Here is a 21,015-nt window from a genome sequence, read left to right as displayed (position 1 = left end):
GTTTCAAATTGATAGTTAAGTGTTTTCGGCAATCTCTCATTTGTCACTCCATAGATAGCAAAGGATCAAAGGGGATAAAAATAAGGGGAGTCACGCTCAAGCAGCTCTACCTCCGGAATGTAGGAGGTCGTGTGCTAATTTACATTGCTCCTCTGTTTCTCCAGTTCCTACAAATAAATATTTAATCAGATTTCGTATTAAACACATGTATAATTTAACGATTTATCGATTCGCGTAGCGAAGTATTGTTACTTCGATTGTTGTCCCATAGTCAATTGTCACCCATATTTTCCGTCATATTTCTCTATTTGTTGTTTCCGAACTTACCTTCTACAATAACGACACAGCTCGTTTCATCCTTGCCATGAATGTTTGTCGCTACGCAGCGATACTTGCCACTATCTTCTGGCTTACAATCTATAATCTCCATAGTGACGACACCGTCCGCGTGTGTCATCGAATAATGATGTTTAGATAATTCTTCTCTATCTCTGTACCATTTGACGGTCGGCGGTGGATTTCCAGCTAGACAACAAAGTAGCTTGCACGTTTGTCTGACTTGAATCACACGTGGCCTCAATAAGAAGGTAAAGTTTGGAGCTGATTCGATCGTTTCCATCCATACGTTATAACCAAGTGGTTCTCGTCTGCGCACCGGATGCAATTCTGGTCTGTATTTTGGAATTTCTATGGGCAGTGCTACAAATTTATCACACGATTAATAATTAATCCACAAAAGCTTTGTCTCAGTAACGTGTCGCGATAATAGAAACAAGTTTTGTCAATCTTGTTACTTACGTTGTACGTTAAGGAATACAACTTCTTCTCTATAACCGTAATGATTCTCGGCACGTATCACATATTCTCCTCTGTCTTCCAATTTAACTCTGTTAATGATGAAAGTGTAGTCGTCACCATGATAACGTTTCATGAACTTAACAGATTGTCGAAGTTCTTGATTATTGTGGAACCACGTTAAAACGGGAGAAGCAATGGCGATTACTCGACAAGTGAACTTTACGCTTTGTCCTTCGTATGCGAATGCGCTTGTTGGTTTGATGACAAATCTAGGTGCAGCTTGTCGGCGATCTAGAAATAATATGCATGGATCGCTTCATAATTCTATATACAAATTAAGAAAGTTACTATAGGTTATCAAACAAATTTACCGAACGAAGAGTCATAGATCTTGTATTTTTCTATCAATAATTTCCTAAGCGAGGAATATTCGGCTAGCCGGCCGATGGGTAGAACGTATTTATCCCAATTCTCATATTTGGCACGTAATTTGTCTCTGAAGCTAAGATATCGGCTACTAGATATGGCATTGGTACGATCACTATGATCGCCAGTTAACCATGGATGAAGAAGGCATTCATGAGCGGTCATACGCTTCCTACAAAAATAATGTTAACGATTGAAGAAATTCGCTTTGCTACTCGCTAATTCAATTATTAGCGTTGAAACGAATGCACCCACTCTTTATTCTTGACGAGCAATCGTCTGATGAAGTCTTTGCCCTCTTCAGAGACGTCCCGGAACGCTTCTTCGTCAAAGTCCCAATCGCAGGCCTTTACGTTTTTCAATGTCTCGATGTCATTGTCACCGGCGAAGGGCGAGAGACCACTCAGACTTTTCAATCAGAATAAATGTAATTATATGTAAAAGAAATATACGATCAAAAAAAAAAAAAAAGACGCTTTTAATTATTTGGTATTATAATTAATAGAGAGTTAAACGATTACAAATATGGAAATTATATACTCACAGAACGTATGCCAATACACCGCAAGCCCACATATCCGTATAGAAACCGACTGGTTCGCGTTCCACAATTTCAGGAGCTGCGAATTCCGCTGTACCTGTACTGATCTTTACGACTTCATTAGGATCTAATCTAGTAGCTAAACCAAAGTCGATTAGTTTTACGTTCGTGCTGTTACGCGTTTGACACATGATGTTTTCTGGCTTGATGTCTGAAAAATAACGTTACCGTTCGATTATTTTCCGTTCTTCCTAGAGTATTTCAATTCGTTTCTACAATGCGTCACGTTCAATCGCGATTTATTTATTTATTTTTTTTTAATACTACGGACGAAAAAAAAGTTTAATCATCTCTCGAACAAACCAAGATGTATGATGTTCTTCTCGTGCATGTGTTTGACACCCTCGCATATCTGGCGCATGTAATTAATGACCTCGGCCTCGGACATGATATAACCTTCGGCAGTGATTCTCTCAAACAGTTCGCCACCGGATAAGCTAAAAAAAAAATTATCAGTAACAATGATAAAGGAGAAACAACATTATTATTTTTGAAAATCGATTAGAATGATAATTTATCGTCTTACAATTCAAAGATTAGAACCATCTCGTCGTCATCTTCGAAAGCATCATGAAGGTTGATCAATTTAGGATGATGCAATTGATTCATTATATCTATTTCTTTTCTAATTAATTCCTTCTCCATGACGTGAGAAACTGGAATGAATTTGGCAGCAAAAATATTGCCGGTAGATCTTTCACGGCAACGATGAACGACGCCAAAGGCACCGGTACCAATTTCTTCAAGGATGTCGTATTTGTCATAAACGGATGTATGCTTGATCTCAACCGGCTGCGGCACGTATTTACTATAAATATCAAAGACGAATTGATCGTAATCGCGAACTTTTTCGTCACTGCGACCACGTATCTTTTTGCCACTCTCGTCCGTTTCGTATTCCTTCTTCTTGAACTCTCTCTTGATGGTACCCTTGGTCGTGATAAGCGGCGTTACTTCGCTCGGATCTGATCTACCGTAGACGTTCTCAGCGCAAACACGGAAATCATATTGATGTCCAGGGCTGAGACCAGTAACGGCCATTGTGCAGAATCTGGTGTTTCCAACTCTGATCCAACTGGTCATCGGATGTTCGCGTTTTTCCACCAAGTAATTGGTGATATTACTGCCGCCATCCCAGACTGGTGGTTTCCACGAAAGCGCCAAGGAGTCGTGACCGATGTTGTCGATCTGTGGGAATCGTGGTGGATCAGGACGATCGCTTATCTGTATCTTTATGATCGCCGAGTCCTGACCAAGATCGTTCTCCGCTGTAATGCGATAAGGTCCGGAATCTAGTCTACTGCCGTCTCTGATAGTTAACACGGCGTGTCTCTCTTTCACCTCGACGGAGTAATGTCCTCCCGATTCGATGACTTCTCCCTCTCTTACCCAAGTGATCTTTGGTTTGGGATAACCGGTGAACGGTATTTTAATTACGACATTGACGCCTTTGTCGAAGAATGCGGTATCTCTGAATCTTGGTGGTACGTTCAGTTTAGGCGGCGTCTTTATGAAGAGTTCACCTTTCGTAGATTTCGCGCCGCATTTATTTACCGCGCGACAGAAGTACTCGTCCGCGTCTTCACCGAATACATCGTATATTATGAGATTGTGCACGTCGCCTTCCGAATAAATTTGATAACGACTGCCACCGATAATTTCACGAGCTCCCTTGAACCACGTAATATTGGGCTTGGGAATTCCAGTAATGGTGCAATGGAAGTGGGCATTGTGATTCTGAACACAATTGACTTTATGCAAAGGCGAAATAATTTCTGGAGCTTTGGCGGCTTGAGGATCGACGATCTTAACCGACGTCGAGGCTTTAGATTCTGGACTAAGACCAGCTTCGTTTTGGGCAAAAACGCGGAACTCGTACTGTCTTCCCTCGATAAGATTGCTAATATTTATCTGAGTTGGTAAACAGATAGCAACGTTGACGCGTTGCCAAGTTTGGCTATCGACCTCGCGCTTTTCGATCCAATAACCTTGTATCTTGGAACCACCGTCGGTTTCCGGTCTCTCCCACGAAAGATTTACAAAATCTCCACCCACTTCGATAACTTTTGGCGTGCCAGGCGGTCCAGGCGGATCGAACGGTGCCTTGGCTTTTATAGGATTTGTGCCTTCCAAAGGTGGACCCATACCATTATCGTTAACTGCCATTACTCGGAATAGGTATTCTTGACCCTCCGTTAGACCTTGTACGTAACACGTAGTATCCTTACAGAAGGACGCGACGATAATCCAGTGGGTATGCGTAATGTCTTTTCGTTCTATCATGTAATGTGTTATACGAAGACCTCCATCGTATTTAGGTGGATGCCAGGACAGAGTACACGTGTGCTTGTTGATGTCGGTGACGTTGAGTGGACCTGTTGGTGGACCAGGTAGACCGGTAATATAAACGGTGAAAGAGCCGCTAACGTCGCCACTGTCATTGGATATGGACAATTCATATACACCGGCATCATCTTTCTCGATGTCTTTGATAAAGATAATAAGATATTCGTCAAACACGGTGTATTTGATATGCGACGTTTCAACGACCTTGCGACCATCCTTCTTCAGAGTAACATCCATCGGTTGATCACCACTGTAGTAGATCTTGATCTTGGTATTGTCGCCTTCCGGTAGATACAAGTCGTCGGGCATACGCTCGATACGCGGTGGGCTTCCAATCTTGAGACGAGCAGTCGTCGTTGCCAGACCAAGAGGATTCGATATTTGGCAACTGTAATCGCCGTCGTCAGCTTCCATTACTCCGGATATGACGAGCCTGTAAATTCCATCTAAAGCTTCTGCTCTGAAGCGTCCACCTAGCGTGATCTCGCGACCATTCTTCAGCCACCTGTAATAAAATAGCATTGAGACGACGTTTTCTCGTTATATATTTTCGTGTTGGTAATATATAATGTACGTATATGTTATATTAACCTGGCAGTCGGTAATGGTTTTCCTGTAGCTTCGCATTCGAATACATGCGTTTTGCCAAGTGGAACTATCTGGCTAATAGGCAAATTCCTGACGAATTCTGGTTTCTCACCACCTTCAACTTCGCAAATCTTGACCGGTGTGGTGCACGAACTAGGTTCCGATCTTCCGGCCGCGTTAACCGCAAATATTCTAAATTCATAGTCTCCTCGTTCGATAAGATGAAGTACGGTATACTCTGTATCCGTGACGTTGTAATCGTTACATTTAATCCAAATAGCACTTCCGACTTCACGTTTTTCAACGACATAACCAGTGATACGGCTACCACCGTCAGAGACAGGTGCTTCCCATTTAAGATCAACGTAGTTTTTACCGACTTTAGTCACTTGCGGGGTACCAGGTGGAGAAGGAACATTGAATTTGCCCTTTATTCTAAACGGTGCCGAATGTGGACTCGGTTTACTGAAGCCAGCTGCGTTCTTTGCTCGTACTCTAAATTCGTATTCGTGACCACTGGCCAAATTATAGCAGATGTAAGTTGTATCTTTAACAAGATAGTCGTTGGCTATTCGCCACGTCATATCATCTGCTGGATCACGGAATTCGATCTTGTAACCCTGGATACAAAAATATGCGAATTATTTTAACATTATTTTACATTTGCAAAGAAATATTTTGAGCATATCTTCTTCTACAAAATTACCTGTATTCGTGAGCCTCCGTCGGATAATGGTCTTGACCAAACCAATGTGGCACTTGTGGTATCCCAATCTATTACACGGGGTTGTCCAGGTGAATCCGGAACAGTGAAGGGGAATTTAGCTGTTATTGGATCATCCGCTTGTAATGGTTCAGACACACCGTATTGATTTTCCGCTCTTACGCGGAAATTGTACATGCGATTTGGTTCCAAACCGATCACATCGTAATGAGTATTTCTAGCGAAACTGCTAAGCTTTACCCAGAACTGTAATAATATAAAATTAAATTCTATTCCATATCTCGGATTACAATTCCGTAGGATTCTAGAGAATTATAAAGAATAACTTACGCCAGCAGGATCCAGTTTCTCGACAACATAATTTGTAACCGGTGAACCACCGTCATCGAACGGAGGTCTCCACGAAAGTGTGCAAGTTTCAGGTGTAATATCGGATATGTCTAATGGACCTTGAGGTGGCGATGGTTTATCTGAAGGTATAACGAATACGTATTTATTAAACGTACTTATTAAACAATTTTATGTAACTAAGACTATTTATATATGTTTTTTTCTTTAATAAGTAATGCCAAGAGGAAATATACTTACCAACTACAAGAACTTTACATGAAGCTGAATCCGTGCCAACGGTATTGGTAAGATAGATAGTGTATGTTCCAGTGTCCGATCGTTTTGCTTTCTTGTTGACGAATTGTGAAGCAATATCCGTTGTCTCGAATTTAATTCTATCTCCGGTGAGAACTTCTTCGCCATTAATTGACCAACTTGGTCTAGGCTTTGGATTCGCCGTGAACGGTACTGTGATGGTGAATGGTTCTCCAGCGATAACAGTCATATCGCGAATACTTAGATCACTGGTAATCTTTGGCGGGACTAAATTATTTGAACACGTATATTATTATAACTTAATCATTTATAAAGATCACCGGTGTTTATTATAATATACTTACACGCTGGAGCGCTGGCACGTATCACATCCGAACTTAAGCTCCATGCACCACGGCCAGCTGCGTTTTCGGCTGCCACACGGAATTCATAATCGTGATTTTCAATCAATCCGGTAACCCTGTTAAGAAATATTAAAAATATATTAGATATTTGCATTAACAAATTCCTCAAGAATATTTTATCTCTGATACTTACTTATATGTCGTTTCGTGTACTAATGCCGGAGTTGCTTTGACCCATTTGTCTTCGCTCAAAAGACGTTTTTCGATGACGTATCCGGTAATAGGCGAACCACCATCATGACGAGGCTTCGTCCATGTGATAGTAATGCTATCTTCCGTGGTTTCCACGCCACGTGGTGCTCCAGGTGGACCTGGCGGATCGAATGGATGCCTAGCTTTGATTGGATCAATTGTTGTGACTGGATCTGATGTTCCATATTGATTTTCAGCCATCACGCGGAATTCATAGACTTGACCAACGGTCAGATTTCGTACACGTACAAACGGTGTAGTAACATAACTGCTGACCTATAGAAAGATTTTGATAATTGATATAAAATTTCTATCTCTTTTATTGCAACTTTTGTATTAAAAACGATTGTATATTTTGGTAGCTATACCTTTGACCATGTGGCTGCACGTGGTTCTCTTTTTTCAACCACATAATTGGTGATATCGCCACCACCGTTGTCTTTTGGCGGACTCCAGAAGAGAGTAAGAGCATCTCCGCCAAACTCATCGGCACGTAGATTTTCTGGTGGATCTGGTCTGTCTAGAACTTTAACGTTTATCGTAGCTGTATCAAATCCAGAGGAATTACGTAATTGAAGCCTGTATTGTCCTCCATCTGAACGTTTCGAATTTTTCACTACAAGACTGTAATAAAAAGGATAATTAGTAAGTAGGTTAAGCAATTTGTTGAGTTAAAAACAATCCAAAATACCCACCTTGCATAATCATCGGCCAATTGTTGATGTACACGTGAATCTGTTTCATCTTTAACAACGTCATTAGCAAACCACGTAGCAGTTGGTTTGGGGAAACCAATATAAGGTACATGAATACAAAAATCTTCGCCGGCGCGGACGGTAATATCTCTGACACCACCAAGATCCATAACTGGTTTATTTGGTTGTTCTTCGATAACAATAGGGCTACTAGGTTTGCTAGGATCACTGTTACCAACATCGTTCACAGCTATTACCCTGAAGAGATATTCTTCGCCCTCCGTAAGTTTTGGTACGGTATATATATTCGTAGGAATAAGAGCTCCATTGACATCGGCCCATTCGTCCTCTCCTCTGGCTTTCTTTTGGATAATGTAACCTCTGATCTTAGCACCACCGTCACTACGTGGCGGACGCCAGCTTAACGTCACCGAATCCTTCGTAATCCTGTCTGCTTTCGGTGGTTCTGGAGCGTCAGGTCGCACTAAACAGACATTTCAATATTATTTTAATATTATTTCGTATAGTCGTAATGTAAAGGAAGATGCAAAAGAAGTTAAGTTAATTTACTTCGTTGATGTCCAGCTGTAATAGGTTCTGTAGGTTTACTAGGTTTGCCTGGTCCAGCTTCGTTCACAGCTATTACTCTAAATTCGTATCTAGATCCTTCGTGAAGATCTTGCACCGTGAAAGTAGTATTTGGCGTTGGATAATTATTAACTTTAAGCCATTCACCGCCACGTTCGCGTCTCTCGACATAATAGCCTATGGATTTTAAGTAAGAAATAATAAAAAATATGAAAATATATTTAGAATTATATAGTGTCCCTTACAATGCAGTTATTTTACCTGTGATTGGCTTGCCACCCGTGTTAACGGGTGGATTCCAAGATAGGCTACAGCTGTTGGGCGTGTAGCCTAGAATTTGTGGCTGACTTGGAGCATCTGGTGGATCGAATGGACTCTTTGCAACAACAGGTTTACCATCGAGAGGCTCCGAAACTCCATACATGTTTTCAGCTCGTACTCTGAAGAGGTATCGTTTTCCTTCTGTAAGACCTTTCGCTGTAAAACTGGTTCTTGGAACATATCCAGGCACTTGGCGCCAGTTATCAGAACCAAAGTCCGCTACTTCGACAATGTAATTGGTTATGTCAGATCCACCATCATCCAAGGGTTTGTTCCAGGATAGTGAAACTGATTCCTGTGTCGTAGCTGTGTATTGAAGTGGTCCCTGAGGTGGTCCAGGCTTATCAACGACCGTGACTTCGATGTCAGCCGAATCTTTGCCGTGTTCATTTGTGGCGGTAACCGTGTATGTACCACTATCGTCACGTACAGACTTATCAACGAGTAGTTGTGTCCGATCACTCTTAGTTTCGGTCTGAAATTAAGTAAAATTAATATATTTCAGTATCTTTGCTACTCATATTATTTCTATTAATATGTAGAATATTTTTGATAATTATTATTTCTCTTTCAGATTGTTTTTTAAATTCTTACCGATGCTCGAAGAGTTTCTGTAAGCGCTTTTCCATTTTTGGTCCACTCCACGGTAGGAGTAGGTGCTCCAGATAACGGAATATTGATATTAATAGGTTCTCCAGCACGAACTTTAATTTTGCGACCGATGAGAGCATCCAAATACAATTTCGGTTTTTCCTTCATGGGTTTGGCAATAAATACGGATGATGTATCGCTGGCCTTACCAGCTCCAGCAGCATTTATCGCAGTGACGCGATATTCGTATTGGTGACCTTCAGTGACGTGATCATCGTAATACTCCGCGTACCTAACTGGTTCCTTGTTTATTTTAAGCCAACGACCAGTTGCACGATCACGACGTTCCACGTCATAACCAATAATTTTAGAACCACCGTTGCTGATTGGAGCAGTCCATCTGATTTTAATATGATCTTTGTCAGCATCGACGCATTCGGGTTTACCAGGTTGACCAGGAGCAACTATTTCAAGAAGCGATAAAATTATTACTCAGTAACTAAAATACCAAAATGATAAGTTCGCAGTAGTCATAATAAAAATTACCAAATTGATTCTTAGCTACTATCGAGCGGTCCGTGGTCAAAGGTTCAGAACGACCTTGAAGATTTTCTGCAGAAACACGGAACTCGTAAGTGGTGCCTTCCGATAATCTTGGAACGGTTGCATGATTATACTTTGGATTAACATGCGTTACAGCTGGTACCCAACCACCACCGTGGGTAAGATCACGTTTTTCGATTACATAACCACTGTGGGAGAAGCATATCGTTTTATAAAAAATTGTTATAAACGATTAATATTACACTCGATCGACTGATTACTCACGTGATCTCGCTGCCACCATTATCCTTTGGCGGTTTCCACGATAAAGTTACCGACTGACTCGTTATTTCTTCGTATTCTAAAGGACCTTCTGGTGGTCCAGGTCTATCCAAGACGATTACTTGGAAGCTACCTTCGTCAATTCCGCTACTATTCTTTAATAAGAGATGATATAATCCAGAATCGGATCTCTGTGCATTGACCGTATGAACGATCGTATGATAACCGATAGAAGTAACAGTAGTTCTCTCGTTGGTTTCCAAATCTTTGCTTCCCACAGTCCATGTAACTTCAGGTGTTGGTTCACCAACAAAGTCGATATCCACGTGGAAGATTAAGCCAGCCTTAACACGAATGTCTTGCAGCGGTGTCTTTATCTTTGGTGCCACTGAAATAATACATTTATTTATGTAACTTTATACTCAGAAGCACTTTAATTTAAATTAAGAAAAATATTTCGGAATGAGAAACTAGTAAAATAAGTTGGAAATAAGAAAAGCGTTCTTACAGAATCGTGGTTTAGCAGTCACAAGATCACTTGGTTCAGACGGTTCTGATTGTCCAGCTGCGTTAACCGCTATAACGCGGAATTCATATTCTTGACCTTCTGTTAAATCTGGGACAGTTGTACTTGTCTGTCCAGCCGGTACATGAACAGCATTGACCCAGTAAGGGCTGCCTTTTTCTTTCTTTTGTACGATATATCCCGTAATGGGAGAACCACCATCATTGCCTGGCGCGGGCCATTGAAGATCAACGTGATCTTTATCCCAGTCCATTATCGTTGGTCTGCCAGGAGCATCTGGTTCATCTGTAAATATTGCAAAATGAAGATAATTATGTGTACGATACTTTTTTTTCTCTATTGTCACAAAAGGAAAAAAATACTTGGAAGAAAACAAAATATTTTTAAAGCTTTTCTGACAATACCAACCGAATTCATTCTTAGCGACGATACTCTTCTTAGTTTCTAGTGGATCAGACTCTCCGATATTGTTAACCGCTTTTACACGGAAAAGATACTCTTTACGATGAGTTAATCGAGCTACATCGTGACTAAGAACCATGCTCATTCCAGCGTCCGACCATGTTCCACGAGAAAGATCCATTTTTTCAATGACGTAATGGAGGATAGGACTACCACCATCATCGAGAGGATGACCCCATGTTACGTGACAACTGTCTTTGGTGACGTTACTGACTACTAATGGTGGCTCCGGTGGTGAAGGTCTGTCTAGTACAGTAACTCTAGCACTCGAACTAGAAAATATACAAATGTATGTTAATATATTTTTTTAAGATAACGTTTTACAATATTATTTTAATCTATTTATTTAATATCGATAGGTCACCTGAATTTGCCATATTCATTTTCCAAAGTTATAGCATATCGTCCACTATCAGAACGAACGGAGAATGGAATTTCGAATGTAGTTTCTATTTGCGTAGTATACATTTCGTGGCGTGAATCTGGTTCAAGAGGTTTACCATCCAGTGTCCAAGTTGCTTTTGGTTTAGGCGATGCTTCTATAGGAATGATGTAACTGATCTTTTGCCCGGCACGTACGACTAAGTCGTGCAGAAGAGCCGTATCGAAGCTTGGTGCAACTGTAATATATAATTCGTTGTTCTTGTACTATGGTACAAAATTATAATTTCAATATCGATACTTACGGAAACGTGGTTTAGCGATGACAGGTGCAGATGCATCGGATGGATCTCCAGGACCACCCTTATTGACAGCGATCACCCTGAACTCATATTCTTGACCTTCGATTAAATCTGGAACTGTAGCACTTGTCTTGTTACCCGGAACCTCGAGTACCTTTTCCCATTGTCCAAAACGAGGTTTCTTTTCTATTATGTACTCCGTTATCGGAGATCCACCATCTTTCTTAGGTGGTGTCCATTCGAGATCAACGTGATCCTTATCCCAATCCGTGGCGACAGGAGTGCCTGGTTTATCTGGTTTACCAAACGGATCCTTTGCTGTAATAGTGTCCAATCCGATCAATGGCGCTGATTCTCCTTGTTTGTTTACAGCACGCACACGGAATTGATAGTCGTGACCTTCGATAAGATGGTCTACGCGAGCGGATGTAGTCGTAGCTTCGGCCACTGGTACCCAACGCATGTTTTCCGTATCCATTTTTTCTACTTGGTAGTAGAGGATTTCTGAACCACCATCGTCTTTTGGTGCTCGCCATTTTAGCGTGCAAGAATTCTTCGTCACATTACTTATAAGCAATGGTCCCTCCGGCGGGGATGGTATGTCGAGAACGTTAACGTTTAACGTGGCGCTGTCTTTACCATTGATATTTCTAGCAGTTAATGTATAAACGCCGGAATCCGATCTTCTTGCTTCCATCACGCGAACTTTGGTATTGTAATCTTCGTTTATAATTTTGATGCGTTCATCCGCCATTATGACGTTGTCCTTAAGGGACCATTCTTTTACCGGTGGTGGTTCACCAATAACCGGTACATCGAAGTCGTAAAAACCACCTGCTTTCACTTTTACATCTAACATGTAATTGCGATCGATCTTTGGTGGAACTGTAAATAATGTACATATCGAATTAAATTATTTATTTATATTCAATAATGAATTATTTTGATTATTGCGTATTTTATTACGTCGAGCGTACGCAAATATTTAACTATATACATACGATTCTTGGGTCGTGCCAAGTGCGACTTCGACGCGTCCGATGGTTCGCCGGGACCAGCTTTGTTAACAGCCCTGACACGGAATTCATAATGCGTTCCTTCAACAAGGTCGTCGACTCTTCCGGTATTTACATCACCTTCGACCTCGGCGCACTTCTCCCAAGTGGGACTATATTTGTCGCGTTTTTCTATTACATAACCAGTGATAGGAGAACCACCATCGTGGTCTGGACGCGACCATTGTAGTTCGACGAAGTTTGTATCGTAATCGGTAACAGTAGGCGTGCCTGGTTTACCTGGTTCATCTACATACAAGAAGGAAATAAAATTATACAGGAAAATAGAGTCAAACGATATATGTTTTACTTTGTAAAGAGTCAATTCAAAAAATATCTTACCAAATGGATTTTTAGCTTCGATGCTCTGCGACATAACAAGTGGTTCCGATTTGCCTTGCTTGTTAACCGCACGTACTCTAAATTTGTACTTATGACCAGGAGTTAACCCATCAACGTTTAGCGATGTTTCTGGTCCATCGGTTTCACCTGCTGGAACCCAGCGTCCGGTAACTTCATCCATCTTTTCAACGACATATTTTTCAATGGGTTGACCACCATCATCTTCGGGAGGTTTCCAAGAAAGTTTACATCCTTCGGCATGCACGTCGCTTGCCCTAAGAGGTCCTTGGGGCGGACTAGGCTTATCCAATACGGTAACTTTGACAAACGCTTCGTCTTTGCCGTTAATATTTTCTGCGACTACGCAATATTTGCCGGATTCAGCTCTGGTCGCCATTCGGACGTGCAGACTAGTGTTATAATCGATGTGCTTGACTTTTATCCGATCGGTTGGTCTTACTTCTCTACTTCCTAACATCCATTTTGTCGTAGGCGTCGGTTCACCGATAACTTTCACATCGAAACCAAAGTTTTGTCCTGCTTTGATCCTTACTTCGATTAAATTGGTACGATCGATCTTAGGTGCTTGATTGCGTGGTTTCGCAATTATAGTTGGTGTCGGATCAGAAGGTTCTCCGGGACCTGCCTTGTTAACTGCCCGTACTCGAAATTCGTAAGGCTGTCCTTCTATTAAATCGGGTACGGTTGCCGAAGTTTGATCCGCTGGTACTTCCACAGCTTTTTCCCATTCTCCGTATTTATCTTTCTTTTCGATTATGTAACCAGTGATGGGTGAACCACCATCGTTGATTGGCGGTGTCCACGCCAAGTCCACGTGATCTTTGTCCCAATCGGTAGCGCGAAGATCTCCCGGCTTACCAGGCTCGTCTATAGATTTAAGCAGGTGTTTAAACTATGACTAATAATCATTAGTTCGTAATAAAAAAATTTCCAATTGCACGTACCGTATGGATTTTTAGCTAATATTGCTTCTTCTGCTTCTAGCGGTTTGGATTCGCCTTCGGCATTAACTGCAGATACTCGGAATAAATATTCTTTGCCAGGTGTTAAGCCGGTTACTTCCAAGTCTAAAAATTTCAAAATGATAGTTTTTGCAAGATGTATTTTGAAATACGCGGAATCGAACGATGGAATTTGAGAATACTTACTCGGTTCGGTGGATCGACCACATGGTATCCAGCAACCCGTTTCTGGGTCCATCTTATCCACCTGGTAGTATTCGATCGGAGTGCCTCCATCGTCTTTCGGCCTCTTCCACTTCAGCTTGCATCCTTCTTTGTGGACGTCCGTAATTTGTAGTGGTCCTTCCGGCGGTAGAGGTTTATCAGTTACTGTCACTTGGACAGTAACGGAATCTTTTCCAGACGAATTACTGGCAGTAACGGTATAATCGCCGCTGTCGTCGCGGGAAACTGGGCGGATGCTGAATTTCGTACTATAATCCGAATTGTCGATTTGTACTTTTTTGTCAGAGCGCAGAGGGATCGCACCGTATCGCCACTCGATGTGCGGTGGTGGTTCACCGATCACGTTCGCGTCGAATCTTAGAAGAGATCCCGCCGAGAGAGTAACGTCGCGCAAATTGCGTCTGTCGATCTTTGGTGCCACTGAAGAGAGAAACGAACGTTAATAAGTACTCCCTGGCTCTTGCCAAATTGATTTCAAAAACTACTCAATATAGAATTGAATATTTCTATTTTCAGATTAGGTGCGCGTGGAATGCACAAGCGCCATGAGATCAATGCCATCGTTATTAACAAGAGAATACTTTTATGTATCTTATTGTATATCGAACAATATAAATAGAAGCAAATTTTGCATACTTACAAAAGCGAGGTTTAGCCGTAAAGGTTTTACTTGCTTCACCTGGTTCCGATTGACCAGCTTTATTTACGGCAATTACACGGAAGAGGTAATCGTTACCCTCTATGAGACCATGTACGAGAGCTTGCGTAACAGGTGTTTCAGTTTCGAGAGCTTTCTCCCACATCGTACTATATTTGTCTTTTTTCTCAACGATATATCCTGTGATTGGAGAACCACCATCACTGACCGGTTCTTTCCAAGAAAGTTCTACTTGATTAGCAGTCCAATCGACCGGTTCTGGTGCTCCCGGTGGGCTCGGTACAGCTACAAGCGAGAACACAAATTGTAATTATTCAAAGATTTCAAATTTGAAATTAAGAATAACTCAAAAGTAATTACTTACTAAACGGATCTTTGGCAATGATAGAGCTGAATGTTTCTAACGGTTCCGATTCTCCTTCTTTATTAATGGCTTTCACTCGGAATTTGTATTCGTGTCCAGGCGTTAAACCTTCGACCTTCATTTCAGGTCCTGTCGTTTTCCCAACTGGTAACCATACACCAGTGTCTGGATCGAACTTTTCTACGAGATAACCTTCGATAGGTTCTCCGCCGTCATCTTTAGGCTTTTTCCATTTAAGCGTACAACCCTCCTTGTGAATGTCTGATACTTCTAATGGTCCTTCAGGTTTGCCAGGTTTACCTGTCGAAGTGTTAACGCTTAGTTTATATTCTTATTAAATCTAAGAAAATTACACAATCTGACAGATACTTACTGACAACTATTACTTCAACTTCTGCCGTATCGGATCCATGTTGATTAACAGCCGTGATTTTATATATGCCAGAATCTTTACGTTCGGGCTTGTCGTTAAAGAACTTCGAATTGTAAGGTACATTTTGTATTCTGCGATGCGTAGTTTGTTGTATGCTCTTGTTGTTGATGACCCAGGTGACGTCTGGTGGTGGTTCGCCCAAAATTTTAACATCGAAGTGGAACCCTTCGTTCTCACGTACGGTGATGTCGCGTAAGTTTCGCCTGTCGATCTTTGGTGCCACTGGAGAATAATCGGTAATATAAAGCAGTGTCTTTTGTGGAAAAAATTTTAATAATGTTAGACTAACAATCGGAATGATATAACTTACTTCGTCTACTTTTAGCGGTAATCGGTTTACTGGTGTCCGATGGTTCACCAGGACCGGCAGCGTTAATTGCCTTGACACGGAATTCATACTCGACACCTTCGTCAAGATTATCGGCACGACCTTTACACTCTGGTCCACTGGTTTCGCAAGCCTTAATCCAGCGTGGTGTTCCCTTCTCACGCTTTTCAATCACGTATCCGGTGATTGGAGATCCACCATCGTTCAACGGTGGAGTCCATCTCAGATCTATATGATCCTTATCCCAATCAGCAGCCTCTGGTCGTCCAGGAGGTCCAGGTTCGTCTGTGAGAAAATGAAAATATAAACGGTAAAATATGCGTCAAAATAAGATCATTATTTGTAATGTAATATTAATAGATCAATGCAAGAAAGCTAACCGAATGGATTCTTTGCTACGATGCCATGATCGGTTTCCAGAGGTTCCGATTCACCCTCTGCATTAACAGCAGAGACACGGAATTTGTACTCTTGCCCGGGTACTAAGTTCTCGACAACCATGTTTGGTTCTTTTGTACGACCAATAGGTATCCATCTTCCGGTTTCGGTGTCCATTTTTTCGACAACGTAGTGCTCTAATGGTACACCACCATCGTCCAATGGTGGATTCCACTTGAGAGTGCAACCTTCTTTGTGCACGTCAGATACTTTTAAAGGACCTTCTGGTTTACTAGGTTTATCTAGTACCAAGATTTCAATGGAAGCTTCATCTTTGCCTGAACTGTTTTCAGCTTTCAAAGTTAAAGTACCGCAATGAGCTCTGGATACTATAGAAACTAAGAACTTAGTCCTATAGTCTTCAAGTTCTACCGTTACCGCATTTTGTGTCTCTTGTTTGGCCTTATTTAGATACCAGGTTTTAGTCGGAGGTGGTTCACCAGTAACCTTAACGTCCAAGCGTATATGATTACCGGCTTTGATGGTTATATCTTTCAAGTTGGTACGATCTATTCTTGGTGCTGCATAACGATCCTTAGCTATCAAAGTATCGCTAGGTTCGCTTGGTTTACTTTGACCACCTTTGTTTACTGCTTTTACCCGGAATTGATATTTTTGTCCTTCCACAAGATCCGGTACTCTAGCATCTGTTTTAGTACCAGGAACTTCTAACGCCTTTTGCCATTTACCATATTGATCTTTCTTTTCGATAATGTATTTTTCGATAGGTGCTCCGCCATCGTTCTTTGGTGCTTTCCATTTAAGATCAACATGACTTTTACTCCAATCCTTTAAGTCAGGCTTGCCAGGTGCATCGGGTTCAGCTAAATTTAACAAGAAACAAATTTGCGTTAGATATCGAATTAATATAATCTCCATAACGATTTATCCAATTCATAATGATACTTACAATAAGGATTCTTGGCCGTAATCGGTACCGCCGTTTCTAATGGTTCAGATTCTCCTTCAGAATTAACAGCCTTCACTCTAAACAAATAATCTTTGCCTTCGTTGAGACCACTGATGTCGGCTTCAGGTACCTTACTCGTTCCGCAAGGTACCCAACGACCAGAATCAACATCCATTCTTTCAATGACATAGTGATCCACTGGATCACCACCGTCGTCCTCAGGTTTGTCCCATTTAAGCTTGCAACTTTGCGCTGTTACATTAGATACCTCAAGTGGACCTTTCGGTTTGGCAGGTTTACTCACGACCTGAACATATTTAAACAGTGAGCAACGATAATAACATCAATAAGAACATAAATGATGGAACGATCATCAAAAAGTTCACACGATAAAATTCGCAAACCTGAATTTCAACATCAACTTGATCGGTTCCACTATCGTTCTTGGCAATAACAGTATAAGTTCCTGTATCGGATCTTTGTAATTTGCTCATTATAAACGTCGTGTGATAATCCTCACTTTCAATCTTCAAACGATCCATGCTCTTTAACACTGCGTCCTTTAGTTTCCAAGTTACAATTGGAGGTGGTTCACCTATAATATCCGCTTCAATACGTAGCATTTGTCCAACTCGCATAACTTTTTTGTGAAGATTTTTACGATCGATATGAGGTGCCACTATATGAAAATAAGTAAATGCAATGAATTGTATCGTATGATTAATCTTTCTCCATACAACTTTTGAAAAGTACAAGTTTTAATTAATAGACGACAAAACAAATGATTGAATTTACTTACAGAAACGGGGTTTCGCAATGACGCTCTTTGATACGTCGCTAGGTTCACTTGGGCCCGCTCTATTGACCGCTACAACTCTGAATTCATATTCGTGACCTTCTTGAATACCATCGGTAACTTTGGCCGTGGTGCGATCACCAACAACTTTCGCAGCATCCACCCATTGTCTACCTTCTTTATCACGCATCTGAATAATATATTTTTCGATAGGAGCACCACCGTCATCTTTTGGTGGCGTCCATTCAAGATCGACGAAATCTTTGTCCCAATTTCGAAGTTCAGGACGTCCAGGTTTACCAGGTTCATCTAGAATTTTTATTTATTACGATATACTGTCATATTCATGAAAAAATATCGTAATGTTTTTAATTTATATATTATATTACCGAATGGATTTTTAGCTATAATAGATTTGTCGGCTTCCAATTCATCAGATTCGCCTTCTCTATTAACAGCCTTTACACGGAATTTATAAGGTTTGCCTTCTTGCAAACCTGTGATTGTGGCTTCCGGTTCAGTAGACCTTCCACAGGATATCCATTGGCCAGTTAGAGGATCAAGTTTTTCAATTTCATAATATTCGACTGGCGATCCACCGTCGTCTTCGGGTTTGTCCCATTTTAATTTGCATCCATGTTTATTAACGTCGAATACCTCCAAAGGACCCTGTCAGAAAAATAAGATTATTTGTTATAAAATACATTAGTTAATAAATGATGATCCTACATATTTATTTTCTCATTTTTTACCTTAGGTTTGCTTGGCTTGCCAAGAACAGTAATATCAACTTCGGCTACATCTTCTCCAACTTCGTTTTTGGCTCGGATCACATACTTTCCGGTTTGTTCACGTTTGGTCTTTAGAATGATGAGTTTTGTGTTATAGTCAATATTGTCGATACGGATAATATCGTTCGACACTAATTCTGCTTCTTTGAACGACCACGTTACCGTTGGTGGTGGTTCTCCAATTATATTTACATCTAAGGTTAACGTAAGTCCTACTTTTATAGTTATGGGTTGCAGATTAGTACGATCGATGTAGGGTTTCACTAGAAATTAAATATATAAAATATATTAATACATAAATATAGAGCGTCATCGCTTACTTTTTATTATTATTGTTATCATAGTTATTATCATTATGTTTAATATCAATTGAAATATTAAATTCAACAATACTTACACCAACGAGCTTTAGCGGTATGAGGATTAGTTTCTTCACTTGGTTCGCCAGGTCCAGCTTTATTCACGGCTCGTACTCGGAATTGATATTGATTGCCTTCTTCTAATCTTGGTACAGTACCGGTACAAGTTGGTCCCGATATTTCTACAGCTTTTACGAAACTTGTACCAAACTTATCCTTCATTTCGATAATGTAGCCAGTAATAGGTGCACCACCGTCTCTTATTGGTGGTTCCCACTTAAGTTTTACCATATTTTCAGACCAGTCGATAATTTCTGGTAAACCAGGCGCTGCTGGTGGATCTAAAAAATTCAAACGAACGTGTTAATACGATTTATTACTTTTCCAAAAGTTTTGGTTTTTTGCATAAATGCATATACCATAAGGATTTTTAGCGAGGATCGCAGTGTCTGTCTGTAAAGGTTCGGATTCGCCTTCTTCGTTCAAAGCCTTCACACGGAACTCATACTTTTTACCAGGCTCCAAACCAGTAATGGTATGTTCAGTCTTTTCTGGATCTACCATGCCAGCTGGAACCCAACGACCAGTCGTAATGTCCATTTTTTCAACAAGATATCCTGTAAGCGGTAATCCGCCGTCATCCCTTGGCTTGTTCCATTTCAATTTGCATCCTTCCTTGTGCACATCGGTTACTTCTAGAGGTCCCTCAGGTTTTCCAGGCTTGTCTGTTTTTTTGTAGAAAAGATAATTAGTATAAAAATGTATATACTGTTATAACACATATTATAATAATCTTCATTTACCTAAGATGTTAATCTCTACATCAGCCTCATCTTGCCCAGAATCATTAACCGCTTTAATCGTATATTTTCCAGTATGTTTACGGCTCGGATTGATTAACTGTATCTTAGTGAGATAATCTTCGTTATCGATCTTGACATTTGCTCCGGTTTCTAGAGTTTCACCAGCAAAGCTCCAAGTAACAGTTGGTGGTGGCTCACCCTCTATATCAACTTCTAATTTCACGTGTTGTCCGACCCTCACTTTGATGGTTTGTAATTTATCTCGATTGATATGCGGTTTCACTGATGGTAATTAAAAACAATGTTACATAGAATTTGATTAAATATAAACGATCTTTGAAAGCGATAAATAAAAGTAGACTTACAGAATCGTGCCTTCGCAATGTGTGGTTTTGTTGGTTCGCTAGGTTCCGAAGGTCCAGCTTTATTTACGGCACGTACTCGGAATTGATATGTTGCACCTTTTTTGAGACCTGTAACGCGACCTTTTGGTTGTGGGGAATCCGTTGTAAGGCATTCCTCCCAGTGGGTCGATGGTTTCTCTCTCTTTTCGATAATGTATCCAGTAATCGCAGCTCCGCCGTTATTTTTAGGTGGTTCCCATTTAAGATCAACACGATCGACGTCCCAATCTTCGAACTCTGGTGTTCCAGGTTTACTTGCTATGTCTACAATTTGTATGTGCATTAACAATCACATTAATTGTAGTTTTGCGATAATACAATTTTCTTATAAAAATAATTTATAGGATTTAAGCATTTAAAATTTTACCGTATGGATTCTTGGCAAGTATGGATCCATCTGTCACCAGTGGTTCTGATTCACCTTCCTCGTTCAATGCTTTCACTCTGAATTCATATTCATGTCCTTCTTGAAGCCCTTTGATATCCATTTCTGTATCCGTGGTTCGGCCAACTGGTACCCATCTGCCCGTCGATTTGTCTAACTTTTCAACTTGATAACCAGTAATAGGTTTGCCACCGTCATCTTCAGGCTTTTCCCATTTTATTTTACAGCCGCTCTTCGTTACGTCCGACACCTTGATCGGTCCTTTCGGTTTACCAGGAGAAGCTGGAATAATTACGTGATATTAAAGCTTTTAATAAAAATCAAATAAAAAAAAAATACATATCAAATATCAAGAATGATAATAA

At 40.7% G+C, this 21,015-nt stretch overlaps 1 protein-coding gene across 17 annotated transcripts in view; it reads right to left on the bottom strand.

Moving 5' to 3' along the window:
- LOC122632595 (twitchin) overlaps nucleotides 1-21,015 on the bottom strand; it is a 64,362-nt gene that overhangs the window by 3,730 nt on the left and 39,617 nt on the right. For all 17 annotated transcript variants that reach the window (XM_043819572.1, XM_043819573.1, XM_043819575.1 and 14 more), the window contains 44 exons: nucleotides 20,633-20,932; nucleotides 20,227-20,529; nucleotides 19,862-20,143; nucleotides 19,478-19,783; nucleotides 19,097-19,399; nucleotides 18,661-18,962; nucleotides 18,298-18,577; nucleotides 17,912-18,217; nucleotides 17,517-17,791; nucleotides 17,113-17,419; nucleotides 16,145-17,026; nucleotides 15,747-16,049; nucleotides 15,377-15,658; nucleotides 15,004-15,303; nucleotides 14,622-14,924; nucleotides 13,943-14,401; nucleotides 13,739-13,861; nucleotides 12,774-13,661; nucleotides 12,378-12,680; nucleotides 11,380-12,261; nucleotides 11,058-11,313; nucleotides 10,640-10,965; nucleotides 10,214-10,516; nucleotides 9,709-10,093; nucleotides 9,427-9,632; nucleotides 8,884-9,344; nucleotides 8,230-8,764; nucleotides 7,951-8,145; nucleotides 7,381-7,864; nucleotides 7,054-7,309; nucleotides 6,627-6,961; nucleotides 6,434-6,549; nucleotides 6,072-6,356; nucleotides 5,814-5,953; nucleotides 5,466-5,729; nucleotides 4,763-5,379; nucleotides 2,352-4,676; nucleotides 2,129-2,262; nucleotides 1,769-1,976; nucleotides 1,480-1,632; nucleotides 1,170-1,396; nucleotides 799-1,089; nucleotides 328-699; nucleotides 111-167 (listed from right to left, as the gene is read on the bottom strand). In XM_043819572.1, the coding sequence (XP_043675507.1) occupies nucleotides 111-167; nucleotides 328-699; nucleotides 799-1,089; nucleotides 1,170-1,396; nucleotides 1,480-1,632; nucleotides 1,769-1,976; nucleotides 2,129-2,262; nucleotides 2,352-4,676; nucleotides 4,763-5,379; nucleotides 5,466-5,729; nucleotides 5,814-5,953; nucleotides 6,072-6,356; nucleotides 6,434-6,549; nucleotides 6,627-6,961; nucleotides 7,054-7,309; nucleotides 7,381-7,864; nucleotides 7,951-8,145; nucleotides 8,230-8,764; nucleotides 8,884-9,344; nucleotides 9,427-9,632; nucleotides 9,709-10,093; nucleotides 10,214-10,516; nucleotides 10,640-10,965; nucleotides 11,058-11,313; nucleotides 11,380-12,261; nucleotides 12,378-12,680; nucleotides 12,774-13,661; nucleotides 13,739-13,861; nucleotides 13,943-14,401; nucleotides 14,622-14,924; nucleotides 15,004-15,303; nucleotides 15,377-15,658; nucleotides 15,747-16,049; nucleotides 16,145-17,026; nucleotides 17,113-17,419; nucleotides 17,517-17,791; nucleotides 17,912-18,217; nucleotides 18,298-18,577; nucleotides 18,661-18,962; nucleotides 19,097-19,399; nucleotides 19,478-19,783; nucleotides 19,862-20,143; nucleotides 20,227-20,529; nucleotides 20,633-20,932 (16,620 nt within the window). The remainder of the gene's footprint in view (nucleotides 1-110; nucleotides 168-327; nucleotides 700-798; nucleotides 1,090-1,169; nucleotides 1,397-1,479; nucleotides 1,633-1,768; nucleotides 1,977-2,128; nucleotides 2,263-2,351; nucleotides 4,677-4,762; nucleotides 5,380-5,465; nucleotides 5,730-5,813; nucleotides 5,954-6,071; nucleotides 6,357-6,433; nucleotides 6,550-6,626; nucleotides 6,962-7,053; nucleotides 7,310-7,380; nucleotides 7,865-7,950; nucleotides 8,146-8,229; nucleotides 8,765-8,883; nucleotides 9,345-9,426; nucleotides 9,633-9,708; nucleotides 10,094-10,213; nucleotides 10,517-10,639; nucleotides 10,966-11,057; nucleotides 11,314-11,379; nucleotides 12,262-12,377; nucleotides 12,681-12,773; nucleotides 13,662-13,738; nucleotides 13,862-13,942; nucleotides 14,402-14,621; nucleotides 14,925-15,003; nucleotides 15,304-15,376; nucleotides 15,659-15,746; nucleotides 16,050-16,144; nucleotides 17,027-17,112; nucleotides 17,420-17,516; nucleotides 17,792-17,911; nucleotides 18,218-18,297; nucleotides 18,578-18,660; nucleotides 18,963-19,096; nucleotides 19,400-19,477; nucleotides 19,784-19,861; nucleotides 20,144-20,226; nucleotides 20,530-20,632; nucleotides 20,933-21,015) is intronic.

Source organism: Vespula pensylvanica, chromosome 10 (genome assembly GCF_014466175.1).
Source record: "Vespula pensylvanica isolate Volc-1 chromosome 10, ASM1446617v1, whole genome shotgun sequence".
NCBI classification, from domain to species: Eukaryota; Metazoa; Arthropoda; class Insecta; order Hymenoptera; family Vespidae; genus Vespula; species Vespula pensylvanica.
This window is presented reverse-complemented; position numbering and strand designations above follow the sequence as displayed.